This window comes from Ylistrum balloti, unplaced genomic scaffold, assembly GCF_031769215.1.
Source record: "Ylistrum balloti isolate Yb309-2 unplaced genomic scaffold, AGI_CSIRO_Ybal_v1 Utg369874, whole genome shotgun sequence".
NCBI lineage: Eukaryota > Metazoa > Mollusca > Bivalvia > Pectinida > Pectinidae > Ylistrum > Ylistrum balloti.
In genome coordinates this window covers 2,037,416-2,059,867 of record NW_026782015.1, presented here as the reverse complement: position 1 = coordinate 2,059,867, position 22,452 = coordinate 2,037,416, and the positions used below count along the sequence as shown (strand labels likewise).

At 36.7% G+C, this 22,452-nt stretch overlaps 1 protein-coding gene and 1 long non-coding RNA gene across 2 annotated transcripts; one reads left to right on the top strand and one right to left on the bottom strand.

Annotated features, from left to right (window-relative positions):
• The first annotated feature begins 358 nt into the window (after positions 1 to 358).
• Positions 359 to 20,135, top strand: LOC132546039 (uncharacterized). The gene is made up of 14 exons (XM_060209735.1): positions 359 to 452; positions 1,380 to 2,246; positions 2,569 to 2,704; positions 2,856 to 2,986; positions 3,278 to 3,451; positions 4,070 to 4,223; positions 4,911 to 7,942; positions 8,843 to 8,958; positions 9,989 to 10,091; positions 10,551 to 10,717; positions 16,956 to 17,110; positions 18,149 to 18,237; positions 18,574 to 18,687; positions 19,357 to 20,135. Exons 2-14 carry the CDS (start codon positions 1,403 to 1,405, stop codon positions 19,533 to 19,535), a joined length of 5,394 nt encoding a protein of 1,797 aa, XP_060065718.1. The 5' UTR covers positions 359 to 452; positions 1,380 to 1,402; the 3' UTR covers positions 19,536 to 20,135.
• Positions 17,865 to 22,452, bottom strand: LOC132546040 (uncharacterized). The gene is made up of 2 exons (XR_009554056.1): positions 22,240 to 22,452; positions 17,865 to 18,357 (listed from the first exon to the last, which is right to left on the bottom strand). It is a non-coding gene; the product is annotated as an uncharacterized LOC132546040 (long non-coding RNA).

The following is a 22,452-nucleotide window of genomic DNA, read 5'->3' as shown; positions in this document are numbered from 1 at the left end:
TAGAAACGGGCTTTTTTGACAAATTAAATCATATGCAATGGACATGATTTAGGTGAAATTTATAGTTACGTAATATAATATTATTAACACGATTATTTAAATGAAACTGATGTGTTAACCAGCTGTCATGTTAAATGATATTAATATTGTCATATTTCTAGTTTACAAATGTCTTTTACGTGGTTTGAGATGCCTATAAGCAGCATTGCCCTTTTCATTCTCAGTTTTCCGGATTTTGGTCCGCATTCAGATTTTGTATTAGTAGCATACAAATCATTTCCTGTTGTGGTTTTGCCCGAAATGTGCATGTGCATTTCCAAGATGACTGTGACAATAACAATGTTATACTCGGTAGCCACTTGTACATTTTCGGAAAATGTACACTATCTCACAAAAAACAAAACGCCTACCAGCAGTTAAGCCTTGAAGCGCAGGTGCTGGCCATTTAGCAGGTTAGAACACATGCAACAACTTTTTTATCTGGACAAGTCAGCTGTTCAGCCCAACCATAACCACAACAGAGGTGTCGTTACATATATGTATGACAGTCGCCTAGCCTGTTTCTACATACACAGACCAATTGATAAGATTTTTGGTTTAGCTATTACGGTCAGTTGTAGCAGACAAGAGGTTTTTTTTTCAAAATTGATAACCTACAATGTAATATAGGCATTAATCTGAACGGGTAACAGAAGACAGTATAGCACTGTAGTTTTCGAGGATTTAGTGTAGCTATCACCTTGAAGGCCTCTTACTTCTACCTTGTAGTCTGTACGTAATATGTTTTCTCTGTATACCAGAGTTAGGTTGTTTAGCATGCAAGAGTCTGAAGACCCAGTGAAGTTCTAGGTTGTTTAGCATGCAAGAGTCTGAAGACCCAATGAAGTTCTAGGTTGTTTAGCATGCAAGAGTCTGAAGACCCAGTGAAGTTCTAGGTTGTTTAGCATGCAAGAGTCTGAAGACCCAGTGAAGTTCTGGCAATCTGTAGCTACATTATAAAGGGGGTGTACATGTCTGTCAATTATATTGCTTCTGGTTGAAGAGTATATGGTATTCATTTTAGAGTGAACAAATGTATTCAAGCAACTAAGGACAGTCATTCCTGTATTTTAGGATGGAGGTGGGTTAGGGTTATAATGTATTATATGGCAATTAGTCAGTATCTTATAATATGTCTATTTCTACCTTTTAAGGTTCAGTAGAAATGTTAACAGAAGTTTCATCATTCCATCCCCTAATTTTAGTCGGTATTGGTGTGTTAGTCTATACCACTTATTACTAGATGAATAGACTAATTAAACTAGATCTTTTTTTATTTTATTTTCAGATGAAACTCTGATTTTTGTAACTAATTGAAAAATGTTTTATTATTGTTGCAGGTTTTCAAAGAAACAGTGCAATAATGAATAGAAGAAAAAAGCTAAAAGCAGGTTATAAACCTGCTGCAGTTGGAGCTTCAGTAGACACAGAGGCTGTAAATAGCAGACTAGATAAAGACTGGCTCTCTGTTCTCTCGCTAGAAATTCTCTGTCTTATTTTAGATTTTCTGCCGTTAAAGGATGTGATGAAAATGGACCACAAATCTAAAAAACTTAATGAAGCTGTGTCACTTCACTTACGAGTTAGGAAAAAAGTTGATTTTACAGAGGAGGAGGTTTTTGGCTGGATGTCTGACAAAGTAACGGATAAAATTCTTAGCAATCTGTTAAGCCGCTGTCGAGATTTAGAATATATTCAGGGACTGCATGTGCCATATGTAGCTAAACGTCGTACTAGAGGATTGGATACTCTCAGTGTTCCAGGAATCACAGAAGCATTGGCTTTATGTAAAAATCTCAAAGGAGTTGAAATTTCTGACATATTCCTTCTAGAGGCCATTTTGGCCTATCTACCAGAGGTTGAAATTCTTGGAACTTTCAAGAATAGGATAGGAAACTTTCCATTTGATGATGTAAATAAACTGAAGTTATCCGAAAACCCAAGAATAACATCCCTTCACTTGATTGGTGTGTGTATTCCGGAGTTGCCTCCACTTATGTTCTTGAAGCATCTGCAGTTGCGATGGGTACACTTGTCAGGCCCTCATCCTTTTATGGACTTTGCTGCTCCTCAGTTGCAGACCTTTGTCATGGCTCACTGTGGAGGTCCAGCCAACTCTAATCCTCTCAAATATGTACGGATGATTGCTTCTCTTGCCACATCACAGAGTCTGAAAAGACTGGAACTTATACGAGTTCCAATCTTAGGTTTGTCTAAAATTTTCTTGTCTTCTATCAAATTTTTGAGAGTAAAATCATTATTTGCTTCATAACTTACCAAAATGATGTTTTAAAGTCAGCTTTTAGCAATAACCATGGTTAATTTACATAAAAATTAAAACAGTACCATTTCTGTCATATAATATGTTAGATGTAACATTACTGGATGAACAAGTCCTGATATTAATATAAAGTATTGAAGAAATGCAATTATTTTTAATAAAAATAATGCTTATTTATCACAAACATTAATATTTTAGCAATGATGGATTAAAAATTCCTTGTTAACCATCTTTGTTTCCTTTGGTAGGAGGACTCATCCAACATGTTGTAGAAGACAGCTGGAGGATTGAAGGCTTTAAGAAAATCAATCACCTCAAGTTTGGGGCATGTAAATTCATCTTGGAGATGGATGTTGGTTACTTAGTCATCACAGCTGCTCCAAAGTAAGAAATACAAGATAGTGAATTAAAACAAACACCTGTCTTACTGCTGGGTTTGAATCCTATACACTCTTTATATCATTTTCTCTATTATTGTAAACACAGTATAGTGTTATGGTAAGAATCTGTAACAGTACGTCTTGTGCTTTTTCAGTATGGAGGAACTGTGCCTGCAGCCGTCACTAACCAAGGACAGTCTGTTTATATCACTTCGTCTGGCAGATGTATCTTTTAAGTTCCTCCAAACTCTACATCTGGGTTTTGTTGATGCTTTTCCAGAGCCAGGTAACAATAAAACTGATGTAAAGATTTCATTTGTGAAGTATATCCAACTTTTATTAACATGGTTGACATAAATTTCCCCTAACTACCATAAGACAAGTTTTATCAATGCCATGCACATGCACTCATTAAAGAGTACCGATACACAATAATAGTTATTAATATCTGAAAATAGGGTAATATCTCCTTAAATTGCTGCCTTACCAGTAACTTCTGAAACAAAGTTAATGTTATTTGATCGTATATGTAGCTTTCTCTACGTATCTATGATTTGACATGTAATTGAATTTTAAGGCCAATGGACAAATGAGGACTTGGCTGCTGAAGATTTGTCTGATGTAGTGGAACACCCTGCCATGGTGACAGATGTTGGGATGAAAGCTGTTGGGCAGTGTTTTCCTGAACTCAAACATGTACAGATCTACAATTGTCCTCACATACACAAGCCTACAGCTTGGCTTATAGCTGGTAAGTCTGTTATGGGTCTGATGGGGTATGTTTTATTTAAAGATTTATTAACTTTTGATTAAGGGTGGATTAGGTTTTGGTTAAGGGTGGATTAGGTTTTTGTTAAGGGTGGATTAGGTTTTGGTTAAGGGTGGATTATGTTTTTGTTAAGGGTGGATTAGGTTTTGGTTAAGGGTGGATTAGGTTTTGGTTACTGGTGGATTAGTTTTTGTTAAGGGTAGATTAGGTTTTGGTTAAGGGTGGATTAGGTTTTTGTTAAGGGTGGATTAGATTTTGGTTAAGGGTGGATTAGGATTTGCTAAAAGATTTACAGACTGGTGGATTAGGTGTTGGTTAAGGATGAGTTATGTTTTACTTGAAGTTTTTTTTTTACTTTTGGTTAAGGGTGGAATAGGTTTTGGTTAAGGGTGGAATAGGTTTTGGTTAAGGGTGGATTAGGTTTTTGTTAAGGGTGGATTAGGTTTTGGTTAAGGGTGGATTAGGTTTTGGTTAAGGGTGGATTAGGTTTTGGTTAAGGGTGGATTAGGTTTTTGTTAAGGGTGGATTAGGTTTTGGTTAAGGGTGGATTAGGTTTTGGTTAAAGGTGTGGTTTTCATCATAATTTTGTGAATTTCACAGGGGCACAGACATGGCTACATCTGAGGGAACTCTATTTACGACGATGCCATGCCATACGACTGAACGACTTCTGTCAGTTTATAGAGCAACTTCCCAACTTGGAGCTACTTCATCTTGAACATATGTTCCGTGAACCACCCAAGGGTTGTTCCAGGTAGGCTGTTAAAAACACTTAAAAACAAAAAATGGTCTGACCTTGTCCTACAAATGAGTTTTACTTATTTATTTATCTTAATGGGCTTTACGTCCACTGTTACGGCCTTTCGGTGGACGAAAATAGTTTTACTGTATAGTGTATTTACTTACAGTATTTCAGATTGTACTACAATGCATCACTGTACACATAGGATCTTACATGAGGTTGTAAATTCAAGAGTTATGAAAAATGTCCTCAGAAGTTTGAGGTTCAGCAAGCCTCTTGTGAGTTAGAAAAGTAAAAAATCACATGATGATGAAACACATCAAAGCAAAATTGTAATCTGATGATGCTATACAATTATTTTTGGTCAGTTTTTGTAGAAAACATGCTTTTCTAAGAGGGAATATGACCTCTTTTTCTTTTTTCTTTTCATGATGTCACATTATGTCCCATAAAATGAGTTTATGACTTCATAATGTTTATGTAAAAATATGATAAAGGTATATTCATTGAACGGCACAGCAATTATATAATAAATTATAATTATTGAATCAATGAAGAGATTGTAAAGATGAAATTTTTAATAAAACCCAATAGCTTCACAAATACTACTGATGTTAGTACAATTTTCAATTGAGGATAATTACACAAGAATTAAGTGTAGGACTGAGACTATATAAGGTGTGTTTTGATATTTCATAGAGTTGGACTGAGTGCTGGCACTGGTTTAGGGATGTCCTCTGCCTTTGTTGGTAACCAGCCAGGACCAAACATCTCCAATGCTGTTGATGAAAGTGATGATTCGGACAATGACAATAACAATAATGAGCTGGTTCATCAGGAATTAGATGAAACATTGGATGACCAAGGAGACTTTGAACATGTACCAGCCAATCAAAACAGCCCAATTGAACCATCTGAGGAACAGCACAGTGGGTTATCTAATCAAACTTCTAAAGATGATACATGTACTTTGACCAGTCAACAGTCTGAAAAGCCGTGTAATGATCATAGTCAGACAACAAGCAAGTCAGAAGGCTGTAAAAGTGCACATCAAACAGAAAGATCAGAAGGAACTGTGTCCATCCAAACAAATACTATAGAACCTTCAGAGGCAGCGGAAGTGTTACCTCCCTTGGGTAAGACAGACAAGCCTGTTAAGGAAATAACATCACATGAGCAATCATCTTCATCGCAACTGTTGTCAGGAGGAAGTACTGATACTGATGACGTGAGATCACCATTTTCATCCTGCTCATTACCGCAGGATTTATCATCATCCAATCAGAAATCAGACGCTAGTGGAATCTCTTATGACCAGATATTTGTTTGTAAAGACGATGAATCATGTTCGCAAGAACAAACGATATTTAATGTTTCTGGAGATTCTAGGAGCACACAGCTAACCTGTGATAATTCTTACACTGAGAACCATATCGACGAGGCCATGAGTAGAATGAAGGCAGAACATGAGATAGAGTTAGAGGAAAACAAGTTGGAGGTGGTTGATGAGGATGATGCATTTCTTCTGCATGGTGAGGATATGGCTGACGACACTTGGTCTGATGATGACCAGAGTTCAGATAGTCACGACTCGTGTATTAATACAGAGGACAACAGTAAAAGCACAGCTAATGCTGATTATGACAAACCAAATTCAGATGTCCCTGCTCTGACAGATAAACACGAAAATTTACAAAATTGTCTTTCTGAAAAAGAATGTGATATTAGTGAGCGAAACAACATAAACACAACAGAAACAATTTTAGAGAGGACTTGCCTTGATAGTACTGGACAACACACAGATAGTGTGATCTGTCCTTCAGTTAGCCATTGTCAGACTTATAGTAAAACTCAAGTACAAAATCATATGGATTGTAAAAGTGAAGGTCAGTCTGAAAGTCTCCATCATAATTACATTGATTCCAAAGGAGAAGGACAAGTTCAGACCGTTAAGATAGATCAAAGAAAATCTCAGTGTAGAAATGATGGTCAAGGGCGACATATTGACCTAGTGATGGACAGTGTTAACAAAAATTGTAATATAACAACAGGGCCTTACAAAGAAACCACAAACAGTATTTTGATTTCAGACTTGAAAGAAAACAAAGAAATAACTACAAATGGTGAAGAACCGCATTCTAGTCAAGACAATTTAGTAAGTGATGATAGTAAAAGAAACATTGATATTCATGAAGAAAAACTTGATGACAGAAAGAATGTGGATTTTGATGGGTTAGAGGAGGAAGAAGAGGAAGCTTCTTCTAACGAAGGTGAACTTGATGAAGAGACAGTTCTGATTGTGAGAAGAGAAGAGCCCAGAGGTTACAAAGTCACAAGTGAAAAAGTCAACAGAGAAGAAAAAGTTATTCAAGAGAACAATATAACATTGTCAGGGGAAATAACGGTGCGGTCCCATTCAGGGGAAATAAATATTGATCCCACGCAGGGACAGATGTCTGGTATCCTGTCTAATGTCGTCATCATGTTAGGAATGACCATGCACAGGCCTAAAGCTACAGGGACAAGGCAGCTGGGACGTGACATTGTAGTCACTGTAAATGGTTGCAGTACATATGTGGGGTCAGGGGAGATTGATGTGTCAGTTGAAAGCGGTAAAAAGATGATATCTATATTACAGACTGACCTACCAGATGGGCCGTGTGAGACACTTAATGATGTGTTACATAGCTGTGGCTCACCATCAATTCTTCATTTTATCACAGAAGGAGATTTACGGAGGATTAGTGCGGAACATAAACAAGCAAATGGTGACAGAAGGACAGAAGCTGCGGCAGAGGCACATTCATCTGGTGTGATAAACCAAGAAGATATTGGCCATCAAGAAAGCAATGAAGATCATTTGAAGACATTGAGTGAAGCCTTGGTTGATGACAAAGTGGAAAGGAATCTGCAAGATGAAGGAAAAGAAATTGAAGGTGATGAGGAAGGATTAATGTTTGAGGACGAAAATACAATTAACAGTTTCCATATGGAACATCACACTGACAGAACAGAAGATAGCAATATTAAAGATATTTCAAACAGAAATAATGTTTCCAGTACATCACAGGATTACAGTAGTGATATAACTGACATATCAAAGGCTCACGGTAAGGATGTTATCAGTATACCATGTGAAGCTGCAAACGATAATGTAAGTGCCCAGTTTGACGATGTAAAATCTGAAAATTCAAAAAAAGATAATAAATGTAAGGACCAATCAAAGAAAATGGTGCTAGGCGAGGGCGTCACCAGCACACCAGATCAGGCCCAAAGTGAGGATATGAACACAAGTAACAGCTCAATACAAGACCAGGAACAGAAGGAAGAAATAAGAGGAAAGAAGAGCTTGGGACAAGAGCAGACAGCAGGCCAAGACATGATAAGTTGTGACTACCCAGTGAGAGGTGTACTGCATACTTGCTCTGGTATGGTTGTCCTACTCTCCCCCTGCTGTCAGATGTATGGTAACATGAGAATAAGAGATGCGGAGGTCAGTCCTTCTATACCAACAAGTGCTTTTGGTGCTTTTTGGTCATGTACTGTTGATGATCCTGGCCCATCTTCTGTGGTAGATCCTAAGCTGGCTGTTACCAAGGTAGACAACTCCATACAGCAGAGTCAGGACAATGATAAGGCATGTCAGACTCATACTACAGCTTCGCAGAGTGATCCGTCAAATCAGGTCATCAGCTGCCTCTCCATGGGGGGTCCAACAACCTACAATTCAGGTAATTTGAGGTTTGTTTCATGGCGGAGGTGGGGGGAGGGGTCAGAGGTAGGAGGGAAGGAGAGAGGTCAACTCAATTACAGTATATCTCTATGCTTGGGTAGGGGGAGGGGAGGGGTCAGCTGAGGTCAATTACAGTATATGTCTATTCCATGGGTATTCCAACTTTATCCACTTTAATTTACTTTCAAAAGAGGTGTTTATCTGTTTTTTTCAGTCTCTCATTTACTGTAATTGTATGTAATAATTTATCTCTAGTATAAAGTAACTCTGAACATCATGATTTGACTGGCATGTTAACATCATCCTAGACCAATGACGCTGATTGACTCAAAGGATAGAACTCATTGTATATCATTATTATCTCCTCATGAAGAATGTCAGGAGGAGGATATATAGGAATATTCCCATTTGTATGTAGGTTGAAGGTCAAAGTTTTTTTAAGAAAAGTTTTTTCAGAAGTCTAGTGACTTCATTCCTGGAAGGAATTCTATCAAGCTTCACATTCAAGTACGGGATTTATGATATCACATGCAAGATCATGTTTCAGGGTTGTAGGGTCAAGGGCAAGGTCACTAGTATCATTCTCAAAAAATCTTAGTCAGCACTTCTGTGGCTTCATTCCATAAGGGATTTTGATCAGACTTTGCCAGACTATTCATTTATCTTAAGTCTGGGTTTAAGTGAAGGGACTTTTGTGGCTTGCAAAATGCCTTGTTATGACATTGAAGTGTTGAATTTTTTTCCCCTTTTGATATAAATGGGAAATATCATGTTTCTTGGATAATCCCTTAACATTTCATAGCTTTCAAAAACCTTTTTCAAAAAATATCAGAATGTATAACTTATGTGGAGAGGACAGTATTTACTTAAAAGAATCGTTTTATTCTGTATTGAGCAGGAGTTTCCACAATCAGCAGCCCCAGCCGTCAAGTGGACAGTTATGTGGATGGTAAGAGGATGATTGACAAGTCCACTAGTACCAGTGACCCTGTGATTGAAGATGATCACATACAGGTAAATTGTGCACCAAATCCAATGATTGGTCCTGCAAAAGACATTTACAGGGAGACAAAATTAGGCTGCTTCAGTCTTTCTGTCTGAGGGGTTACAACTTGAAAACCAATCAACATGATCTTTTCAAACTTTGCATACATGTCAGGCCAGTGCCTTTGTCTTGTACTATTGTATGATTTTGTCATTGATATTCTCTTTGTTATCCATGGAACATTAGTCAGAAATACCTCAAGTTCCTGTTTACATGTTCACACAAAGAGTAATTCCTATGTAATTATTCAAATTAAAATTTAAAAAAAATAGTGGTGTAAGACGATATGATATAACAAAACTGTAAAGTATTGTCAGAGCTACAGTGGTATAGAAAGGCTATAACTTACAAACTAGCCAACAAATCTCTGTACACATATCACACTATTTCCATATCTGCCTTTTCGCTGTTTGTGAGATTTCGACTTATTCAAATTTAGTATCAGACTATATCACTTAGTGGACACTACAACAAATCTTTTATTTACAAAACATCCTCCAGATTTTATTATCTGTTTTACACTTTATCAGTATCTAAACATCACAATATATCAATGGCATTTACATATACTTCTGGTAAATGAAATAAATATGGTAATTTGGTATGTGGAAGGGGACATAACTTTTAGTGTGTTTTTCTTTTTGATTAAAAATGACCAGTCTATTGAAGTGAAACTGGGAACAAATAAATGTGTTGTAATTACATCTAATTCGTGTTAATATTTTATGTTACCTCGGAAACAACCCTGCATGTAGAAATACGTAATATACTGTGTGTAAGGCAACAGCATGAAAAGGATTCCACTGATCTCTGGGAAAAGTTGCATGTGTACCAGGCTATAATGCTCTAGTTGTGCCTTTTACTGTTGGTGAGATTTCACTTTGAATTATTTCTCTCACATTCAGAAATACAAATTCTACTGTTTACAAATTTTTCCTCTCTGTAACTACAAATATTGAGATGATCATAATTGTTTTTTTTTTTTTGCTTAATTTTTAGGTATTGGAAATAAAGTCCAAGAGTCTGATGTGTGTCTCATTAAACATGGTTGGAATCACAGACCTAGTCCTCAACGACTGCCCAAAGCTCGGCCGCGTCACTGGTACAAAAACAAAACATTTTCGAAATAGTTCATCACCTGCTTACATACATATTAAATGTTTAGTCGACTGATTAACATTAATCTCAGGATCAGATGATCCTTTATTTAATCTGTTTCAATGTTAAGAAATCTGTAGGAGATTTTTATCCCTTGTGGAGGTTTAGCTCTGTTTGTGTGATCTTTTCTGGAGTATCCGTAGGCAGTGTGTGTGTGTGTGTGTGTGTGTGTGTGAAGGTGTGTGTGTGTGTGTGTGTGTGTGAGGGTGTGTGTGTGTGCGTGCATGTGCGTGTGCGTGCGCGTGGGATTCTTTCTGGTATATTCTGAGGAAGTCTTTTTATGTGAACTTTTCCATGGTATTCTGAGAGTGTGAGTTTGTGTTAACTCTTCTATTTTTGAATGACATTTTGATCTCTAAGTGCTTTTTTGTGGTAAGAATTTTCATTTACTTTGTTGTTACAGGTTGTGCATGTCGAGTGTTGAAAAAAGTGAAAACGGAATCTGCCCCAAACCTTCAGAAAATGTCTTTTGCCCAATGTAGGAAACTTGATGAAGGATTCTTAATAGAACAGATAACTTCCATGTCAGCTGTCAAAAATCGTGTAGTTTACCTCCGCCCCCTGCACAAAGTAAGTAACCTACTATCATATCTTAAATATTCCCCCCTAATTTTATTAGTAATACCAGGTAATGAACTGTCTTTACAATTCAGGTTTGAATTAATGATGTTTCTGCAATTACCAGTGTGATAGTTATCGTGAAGAAAATCTGACAAATATTTAGTCAGCATCATTTCTCCCGTATATAGTAACAGGTGTTCTCATAACATAGATGTAGCAATAGTGACAAATGTTTACCTAGCTTCATTTCTCCCGTATATAGTAACAGGTGTTCCCATAACATCAGATGTAGCAATAGTGACAAATGTTTACCTAGCATCATTTCTCCCGTATATAGTAACAGGTGTTCCCATAACATAGATGTAGCAATAGTGACAAATGTTTACCTAGCATCATTTCTCCCGTATATAGTAACAGGTGTTCCCATAACATCAGATGTAGCAATAGTGACAAATGTTTACCTAGCATCATTTCTCCCATATATAGTAACAGGTGTTCCCATAACATCAGATGTAGCAATAGTGACAAATGTTTACCTAGCATCATTTCTCCCACATATAGTAACAGGAGTTCCCATAACATCAGATGTAGCAATAATGACAAATGGGTACCTTTCCCACATATAGTAACAGGTGTTCCCATAACATCAGATGTAGCAATAGTGACAAATGTACCTCCCACATATAGTAACATGTGTTCCCATAACATCAGATGTAGCAATAGTGACAAATGTTTACCTCCCACATATAGTAACAGGTGTTCCCATAACATCAGATGTAGCAATAGTGACAAATGTTTACCTCCCACATATAGTAACATGTGTTCCCATAACATCAGATGTAGCAATAGTGACAAATGTTTACCTCCCACATATAGTAACAGGTGTTCCCATAACATCAGATGTAGCAATAGTGACAAATGTTTACCTCCCACATATAGTAACAGGTGTTCCCATAACATCAGATGTAGCAATAGTGACAAATGTTTACCTCATAGATGTAGCAATAGTGACCACATATAGTAACAGGTGTTCCCATAACATCAGATGTAGCAATAGTGACAAATGTTTACCTCCCACATATAGTAACAGGTGTTCCCATAACATCAGATGTAGCAATAGTGACAAATGTTTACCTCCCACATATAGTAACAGGTGTTCCCATAACATCAGATGTAGCAATAGTGACAAATGTTTACCTCCCACATATAGTAACAGGTGTTCCCATAACATCAGATGTAGCAATAGTGACAAATGTTTACCTCCCACATATAGTAACAGTGTGTTCCCATAACATCAGATGTAGCAATAGTGACAAATGTTTACCTCCCACATATAGTAACATGTTCCCATAACATCAGATGTAGCAATAGTGACAAATGTTTACCTCCGACATATAGTAACATGTGTTCCCATAACATCAGATGTAGCAATAGTGACAAATGTTTACCTCCCACATATAGTAACAGGTGTTCCCATAACATCAGATGTAGCAATAGTGACAAATGTTTACCTCCCACATATAGTAACAGGTGTTCCCATAACATAGATGTAGCAATAGTGACAAATGTTTACCTAGCATCATTTCTCCCGTATATGGTAACAGGTGTTCCCATAACATTAGATGTAGCAATAGTGACAAATGGGTACCTAGCATCATTTCTCCCATATATAGTAACAGGTGTTCCCATAACATCAGATGTAGCAATAGTGACAAATGTTTACCTAGCATCATTTCTCCCAATATATAGTAACAGGTGTTCCCATAACATCAGATGTAGCAATAGTGACAAATGTACCTTATTTCTCCCATATATAGTAACAGGTGTTCCCATAACATCAGATGTAGCAATAGTGACAAATGTTTACCTCCCACATATAGTAACAGGTGTTCCCATAACATCAGATGTAGCAATAGTGACAAATGTTTACCTCCCACATATAGTAACAGGTGTTCCCATAACATCAGATGTAGCAATAGTGACAAATGTTTACCTCCCACATATAGTAACAGGTGTTCCCATAACATCAGATGTAGCAATAGTGACAAATGTTTACCTCCCACATATAGTAACAGGTGTTCCCATAACATCAGATGTAGCAATAGTGACAAATGTTTACCTCCCACATATAGTAACATGTGTTCCCATAACATCAGATGTAGCAATAGTGACAAATGTTTACCTCCCACATATAGTAACAGTGTTCCCATAACATCAGATGTAGCAATAGTGACAAATGTTTACCTCCCACATATAGTAACAGGTGTTCCCATAACATCAGATGTAGCAATAGTGACAAATGTTTACCTCCCACATATAGTAACAGGTGTTCCCATAACATCAGATGTAGCAATAGTGACAAATGTTTACCTGTAGCAATAGTGACAAATGTTTACCTCCCACATATAGTAACATGTGTTCCCATAACATCAGATGTAGCAATAGTGACAAATGTTTACCTATAGTAACATGTGTTCCCATAACATCAGATGTAGCAATAGTGACAAATGTTTACCTCCCACATATAGTAACAGGTGTTCCCATAACATCAGATGTAGCAATAGTGACAAATGTTTACCTCCCACATATAGTAACAGGTGTTCCCATAACATCAGATGTAGCAATAGTGACAAATGTTTACCTCATTTCTCCCATATATAGTAACAGGTGTTCCCATGTAGCAATAGTGACAAATGTTTACCTCCCACAGGTGTTCCCATAACATCAGATGTAGCAATAGACAAATGACAAATGTTTACCTCCCACATATAGTAACAGGTGTTCCCATAACATCAGATGTAGCAATAGTGACAAATGTTTACCTCCCACATATAGTAACAGGTGTTCCCATAACATCAGATGTAGCAATAGTGACAAATGTTTACCTCCCACATATAGTAACAGGTGTTCCCATAACATCAGATGTAGCAATAGTGACAAATGTTTACCTCCCACATATACAGGTGTTCCCATAACATCAGATGTAGCAATAGTGACAAATGTTTACCTCCCACATATAGTAACAGGTGTTCCCATAACATCAGATGTAGCAATAGTGACAAATGTTTACCTCCCACATATAGTAACAGGTGTTCCCATAACATCAGATGTAGCAATAGTGACAAATGTTTACCTCCCACATATAGTAACAGGTGTTCCCATAACATCAGATGTAGCAATAGTGACAAATGTTTACCTCCCACATATAGTAACAGGTGTTCCCATAACATCAGATGTAGCAATAGTGACAAATGTTTACCTCCCACATATAGTAACAGGTGTTCCCATAACATCAGATGTAGCAATAGTGACAAATGTTTACCTCCCACATATAGTAACAGGTGTTCCCATAACATCAGATGTAGCAATAGTGACAAATGTTTACCTCCCACATATAGTAACAGGTGTTCCCATAACATCAGATGTAGCAATAGTGACAAATGGGTACCTAGCATCATTTCTCCCATATATAGTAACAGGTGTTCCATAACATCAGATGTAGCAATAGTGACAAATGGGTACCTAGCATCATTTCTCCCATATATAGTAACAGGTGTTCCCATAACATTAGATGTAGCAATAGTGACAAATGTTTACCTCACACATATAGTAACAGGTGTTCCCATAACATCAGATGTAGCAATAGTGACAAATGTTTACCTCCCACATATAGTAACATGTGTTCCCATAACATCAGATGTAGCAATACTGACAAATGTTTACCTCCCACATATAGTAACAGGTGTTCCCATAACATCAGATGTAGCAATAGTGACAAATGTTTACCTCCCACATATAGTAACAGGTGTTCCCATAACATCAGATGTAGCAATAGTGACAAATGTTTACCTCCCACATATAGTAACAGGTGTTCCCATAACATCAGATGTAGCAATAGTGACAAATGTTTACCTCCCACATATAGTAACATGTGTTCCCATAACATCAGATGTAGCAATAGTGACAAATGTTTACCTCCGACATATAGTAACATGTGTTCCCATAACATCAGATGTAGCAATAGTGACAAATGTTTACCTCCCACATATAGTAACAGGTGTTCCCATAACATCAGATGTAGCAATAGTGACAAATGTTTACCTCCCACATATAGTAACAGGTGTTCCCATAACATAGATGTAGCAATAGTGACAAATGTTTACCTAGCATCATTTCTCCCGTATATGGTAACAGGTGTTCCCATAACATTAGATGTAGCAATAGTGACAAATGGGTACCTAGCATCATTTCTCCCATATATAGTAACAGGTGTTCCCATAACATCAGATGTAGCAATAGTGACAAATGTTTACCTAGCATCATTTCTCCCACATATAGTAACAGGTGTTCCCATAACATCAGATGTAGCAATAACGACAAATGGGTACCTAGCATCATTTCTCCAATATATAGTAACAGGTGTTCCCATAACATCAGATGTAGCAATAGTGACAAATGTTTACCTCCCACATATAGTAACAGGTGTTCCCATAACATCAGATGTAGCAATAGTGACAAATGTTTACCCCCCACATATGGTAACAGGTGTTCCCATAACATCAGATGTAGCAATAGTGACAAATGTTTACCTCCCACATATAGTAACAGGTGTTCCCATAACATCAGATGTAGCAATAGTGACAAATGTTTACCTCCCACATATAGTAACAGGTGTTCCCATAACATCAGATGTAGCAATAGTGACAAATATTTACCTCCCACATATAGTAACAGGTGTTCCCATAACATCAGATGTAGCAATAGTGACAAATGTTTACCTCCCACATATAGTAACATGTGTTCCCATAACATCAGATGTAGCAATACTGACAAATGTTTACCTCCCACATATAGTAACAGGTGTTCCCAAACATCAGATGTAGCAATAGTGACAAATGTTTACCTCCCACATATAGTAACAGGTGTTCCCATAACATCAGATGTAGCAATAGTGACAAATGTTTACCTCCCACATATAGTAACAGGTGTTCCCATAACATCAGATGTAGCAATAGTGACAAATGTTTACCTCCCACATATAGTAACATGTGTTCCCATAACATCAGATGTAGCAATAGTGACAAATGTTTACCTCCCACATATAGTAACATGTGTTCCCATAACATCAGATGTAGCAATAGTGACAAATGTTTACTTCCGACATATAGTAACATGTGTTCCCATAACATCAGATGTAGGAATAGTGACAAATGTTTACCTCCCACATAAAGTAACAGGTGTTCCCATAACATCAGATGTAGCAATAGTGACAAATGTTTACCTCCCACATATAGTAACAGGTGTTCCCATAACATAGATGTAGCAATAGTGACAAATGTTTACCTAGCATCATTTCTCCCGTATATGGTAACAGGTGTTCCCATAACATTAGATGTAGCAATAGTGACAAATGGGTACCTAGCATCATTTCTCCCATATATAGTAACAGGTGTTCCCATAACATCAGATGTAGCAATAATGACAAATGGGTACCTAGCATTATTTCTCCCATATATAGTAACAGGTGTTCCCATAACATCAGATGTAGCAATAGTGACAAATGTTTACCTCCCACATATAGTAACAGGTGTTCCCATAACATCAGATGTAGCAATAGTGACAAATGTTTACCTCCCACATATAGTAACATGTGTTCCCATAACATCAGATGTAGCAATAGTGACAAATGTTTACCTCCCACATATAGTAACAGGTGTTCCCAAACATCAGATGTAGCAATAGTGACAAATGTTTACCTCCCACATATAGTAACAGGTGTTCCCATAACATCAGATGTAGCAATAGTGACAAATGTTTACCTCCCATATATAGTAACAGGTGTTCCCATAACATCAGATGTAGCAATAGTGACAAATGTTTACCTCCCACATATAGTAACAGGTGTTCCCATAACATCAGATGTAGCAATAGTGACAAATGTTTACCTCCCACATATAGTAACAGGTGTTCCCATAACATCAGATGTAGCAATAGTGACAAATGTTTACCTCCCACATATTGTAACATGTGTTCCCATAACATCAGATGTAGCAATAGTGACAAATGTTTACCTCCGACATATAGTAACATGTGATCCCATAACATCAGATGTAGCAATAGTGACAAATGTTTACCTCCCATATATAGTAACAGGTGTTCCCATAACATCAGATGTAGCAATAGTGACAAATGTTTACCTCCCACATATAGTAACAGGTGTTCCCAGGTGACAAATGTCTAATTTCAGTTTGACAGAGCTAGTCTTGAGAAACGATTATTTGGAGGAAGTGAGGTGGACTATGGACTGTGTGTGGTGTATGACTATAATCCATCGGCCCAAGACTCGATGTACAACAGAACGAGAGTTGCTTCCTGGCCAAACCTCTTCATTGGTATAAACCTGTATGTATGTCAAAATCTAAGTTTTTTGGACATATTATTTTTTAATATATTTCTTGTAATGACTCAGAAGATACAATGTCTTCATTTGGGCAGCTTCATAATTTTGCTTCTTTTCTTTTCTTCATTATATAGTAAATCTACTTCTAAAAATAGTTATGCGTTACTTGGGAGTAATCTTTTTCGGGTTCATGAAATTAATTTTTTTTAGATTTACACCCCATCTATTGTATTTTTGTGAGAAATGCGTAACTTGACATTACAACTTTTTCTCTTGAAAATTTGTAACTATGAAGAGCAATTTAAGTGAATTTTGAAATTCAATAATGTTAATAGAGAAATTTGTCACTCAAGTGTAGAACATAATTTGTGTTAAATCTTAATGTGACCGGCTGGCTTATCAGACAGATATTTTAATTGCCGTCACCTTAGTGTCAGAATCATGCCGTGAAACATTGGCTGGACATGCTCTCCACCATTGAGGCATTAACTGTTCACGGTTTAATTGTAGATCAGTAGAAGACACTTTCCCTATCAGAATTAGATTATAATTACTTTAGGATAAACTGTAAGATCACAGCAAATAGAGTCAGTCCTTGTGTGGCCGTGGAATGAGTAATTTGTTAAGCTCGATACTCAGGCCATACATGTTATCATTGTTGTAACTGTGTTAATACTCAACATTTGTACTTGAGAACGGTTGTTGCTGGTCTTTTGTATAACATAAGGATAGTACAACATAGAGCGGTAACAAATATCATTTGTCAAACAAAGTTTATTTAGGATGTTTATAAAATACATATTTTCTTTTAGCTTGCATACTTGTAGAGAGACTTCCTTAGTATTTAGGATTTCATATGGGTGCCTTCATTTTTATTGGTAGAATATTTTGGGCTATCATTGCAGTTTGGTTAATGTACATACAAACCTATTACACATCCAAAGAGTAATATTGTATATTTAATCTGATGTTGAATGGACAGCAAGTAATTGATTTATTTCAGGGTGTAAATGTATACAGGATTGTAACAATTATTTCAGAGAGTTGCTGCAGTCCTATAATTTTAGACAGAGGGATTGTACAATATCCTCCAAGAACCCACTGGACAGCAGCGTCTACACCATGGCAGGTAAGTGTCCACCTTTACAATCACCCACAGACTTCTTTTCCTCTCCACAACTACTCCAAAGGCCCTGTACCTGTGCACAATCAGTCTGTGTTTTGTGATGCTCCTCATTGTTTTTATTCCCTTTAAATTCAAAAGTTACGCTTGTAAATTGTTGTGTCCCATCATTCCTTTCTGAATCAACATTATCCTTTAAAGCCAATGATGGACTTCCGAAAGACAATATTAGGGGTGATTTCAGAGTACTAAAGTCAAGTTACTTTACTAGAAATTGTCAAGTTATGGTATTTGTGTTTGACAGGGCATTTATGTCAGACTGACTGTCCATTGACTTTTCAGGAAAAAATGATAATGGGTCGAGGTGGGAACTGATAACAGACATCCCATGGCTTGGACCACTGTCAGATTGTGCAGATCTGTCTCTGAGCAAACTTTCAGCACAGGATAAGAAAGGTGGGTACATGTATTCTGTCAAAAAGTCCCTAAAAACTTCCCTTAACCAAAAACCAGGACATTTTATTTCCTGGCATTTACTCGCCAGTGTTATGAATTGAGATTTAGAAAGCTTGCTTAAAATGATAGGTTTTGAACATCAAAGCCAATATTTGTGCCTGAAGTTATTTTTGTTGTTTACAAGCCATAAAACAATAAAAAAAGAAATGAAAACAGCCACATAAGTGTGTAAACATTACTCACAGGGAACTAGATTTTTTTGTTTTTTGACCAGGCTTGTCCATCATGTGTTGTAAACAACTAACATTTTTCGACTTCTTCTCAATTGCCAAAAGGCCCAGAGTCATGGTATTGGGGCAGTAGTATGCTGGGATGAAGGGCTAATAAATTTATTCAAATGAATGACCTTGACCTTCATTTAAGGTCACAGGGGTAAAATATGCTTAACTGCAACAACAGACAGTGTTATCAGTTCTTTTTAATTGAAAATTAATCCTTCAAACTTAGAAACAAAAAAACCTTTGTAAGTATGCATATATCAGTTCTGTCTGCCCCAAAGCTGGGACTGATGGACAGGTTCTAAAACTGTCCAAAGACTTTGAGTCCTCAGGTGACCGATAAGGCATTGTTCAGTTTTGGTTTTGAATGTTGTTTCTGTTCTTTCAACAGTTGGTGTATATTGTCCATCAGCTAAAGGTCATTTTAGCGTGACAGAATGCCTGGTCGACCTTCAGAACGATATTGCAGAGAAACAGGCTGCAGGAATTGGTTTGGTAGCATACTCTGTTATTGTGTACATAAATATGTGTGATGTATCTGGTGTACCAGTGTATGACCCATACATATAAATCTCCGAGCCACATTCCTCTTCCTAGAAGGATATGCTGACATGGATACCAGCCATGCTGATCGTGAACACATGCTGATGGACATGTATTCATGACTTCAAACACAGCTTACTGTGTGTACATAGACAGTAATGTTGATAGGAGGAAGGAAATCTCAGGTCTACTGTAAATACCATTGAAGCCATTGTTTGTTTAATAACATTATGTTTTTGTGATAAATCTGCATTAAACTGTTACATTTCAGTGTTATCTGGGGTCTAGTCAAAGTGACAGTTGTGTGCAGTTTTTTCTGTGATGTTACAATATATTCTGTCTATCATTGTCAATACATTAAAAATACATTATCTTACACAAGAAAATACCCGATTATGTAATGTTAGTTACTTTTTCAGCTTTTTAGCACAAATAAATTAATTTTCACAGTGATTTGAACAATTTCATATTTTTATGTACAGTAGGTGGTGCTTTTGCTAATGAATGTGTTAGTTCTAACATTTATCAAAGCATAATTCATATTTGTATACATATACATTGTTTAACACTGAAGTTTACCCTATGAAACTGCAGCTTATAACTGTGATATTCCACAAATAAAGTTAATAAAATGATGATATTTCAAAAGAACTTTTGTTTAGATTATTTTTTAACTCCATCAAATATGTGGACAAACTTGTAAACTTGTGTCATTCCCTTACTAGGTGAAAAATGTCTTGGGCTTGGTAGGGCTTTGTAGGTAGTAAATGACCTGAACTTTGTAGGCTGTAAATGTTCCTGTTTTTGACTGTAGTAAATGTTCTTAGCATTGTAGGCAATAAAGGTTCCTGCCTTGGTTGGCAGTAAATGTCCTTAAATTATGATAATAATGAAAATAATAGACTTTATTTCATGAGGGTTTAAGAACCTGTTTAGCTGAGGCTAATCTTCACAGGATCCTCTTGTTAGAAAAAACGTTATATGTTAAAATACATTGTTGTTCACAACATAATCATAAGATTTTCATACCTTTATCACAGATACATAAATAAGAATATCACAGAATGCACAAAAGTTCATGCAAAGATTTTTATCATTAAAGGACAAGTTTGTCTAATATACATACATACTAATATAGTAAAGTGTGAAAGTTGACATAGTTATACCCTAGTATAAAGTGTAAAAGTTGACATAGTTATACCCTAGTATAAAGTGTAAAAGTTGACATAGTTATACCCTAGTATAAAGTGTAAAAGTTGACATGGTTATACCCTAGTATAATGTGTAAAAGTTGACATGGTTATACCCTAGTATAAAGTGTAAAAGTTGACATGGTTATACCCTAGTATAAAGTGTAAAAGTTGACATGGTTATACCCTAGTATAAAGTGTAAAAGTTGACATGGTTATACCCTAGTATAGCATAGAGTAAAACATTACTGATATTGGAAAGAAAATCTAAAAATATAGTTCATTAAGAGTTTAAATTGCACTCTAGTTTCTGTTTGAATATAGAAAAAGATGTTTCAGTTCTCATTTCTTCTTGAAGGTGCTTCCAGGCTTGTACAAAGGAATTACCTTTGCAGTTTTCCATTGTATAGGAAAACAACCATTTTGATAATTAAGATTCATTATATATGATAATGAAGGTGCTATATGGGCACCTGGAAGTTTTAGTAGCTTTGCACTGAGACCATCCAAACCTATAGCTTTCCTTGTATCTAAAGATTGCAAAGATTTGTCAATGAAATCAAGTGATAGTTGGAATAGAAAAAGTACAATCCCCAACTTGTTTGGTATTTACAAAATTTTTCAATTGTACTATTTGTATGTCTTGAATTGATTGGCTATTTCATTCTTATCATATATATTTTCATTTTCAATCTGAACCGTCGTAGATGTGGAAGGTAATTTTTTACGTACAAGGTCACAATACATTTCTAGAGGGTTATCCAGATTGTTTTCAATAACATTTTTACAGTACATGGCTTTTGTCTCCCTAAGCAACATAGTAATGCTGTATTCTATATTCTGTCAAATTCACCTCACGCTACAATTTGTCTCTCAACTGCATGTTTTCTAAAATATCATTATCTAACCATTCTGGTTTTGACTGTCTTTTTTTTCCTTTGAAGCATAGGCATATGTTTATCTACTACATTGGAAAATGTTTTACATGCATCCAATGTTCCTGCCTTAGTCGGTAGTTGATGTTCCTGCCTTGGTTTGAAGTAAATGTCTTAAGCTTTGTAGGCAGGAAATGTTGCTGCCATAGTCAGTAGTAAATGTCCTTAGCTTTGTAGGCAGGAAATGTTGCTGCCATAGTCAGTAGTAAATGTCCTTAGCTTTGTAGGCAGGAAATGTTGCTGCCATAGTCAGTAGTAAATGTCCTTAGCTTTGTAGGCAGGAAACGTCCTTAGCGTTTTTGGCCGTAGAAGTTCCCTGCTTAGTCGGTAGTAAATGTCCTTAGCTTTGTAGTCAGTAAATGTTCCTGCCATAGTCTGTAGTAAATGTCCTTAGCTTTGTAGTCAGTAAATGTTCCTGCCATAAATGTTCCTGCCATAGTCTGTAGTAAATGTCCTTAGCTTTGTAGGCAGTAAATGTCTTTGAGTTTAGGTCGTAGAAGCTCCCTGCTTAGTCGGTAGTAAATGTCCTTAGCTTTGTAGGCAGTAAATGTTCCTGCGTATGCCTAGTACTTGTCAGTATCTCTTACAGATCTCGTTTAAACTTACCTTCAGGTGTGCATGGAAGTCCACGATAGCCCTGGCCAATTTATGATCATGCTTAAAACTTGTTTCGGGTATGTTGACTGAACATTTCAACAGAAGTCCTTGCAGAACACCAGCAGGAGGCCCATACCGCCCAAAAAACGCAGGCAGTTAACCCACTTGAAGAAACTAGGTTAGATGTGGATTTGTTATGTGGTGGCACTGCTTATCAGCTGC

Coding starts and splice junctions, on each gene's coding strand:
- LOC132546039 (XM_060209735.1), top strand. CDS start 1,403: ATGAATAGAAGAAAAAAGCTAAAAGCAGGTTATAAACCTGCTGCAGTT. Junction 3,452..4,069: donor TACAGCTTGGCTTATAGCTG/GTAAGTCTGTTA, acceptor TGAATTTCACAG/GGGCACAGACATGGCTACAT. Junction 10,092..10,550: donor AAAGCTCGGCCGCGTCACTG/GTACAAAAACAA, acceptor TTGTTGTTACAG/GTTGTGCATGTCGAGTGTTG.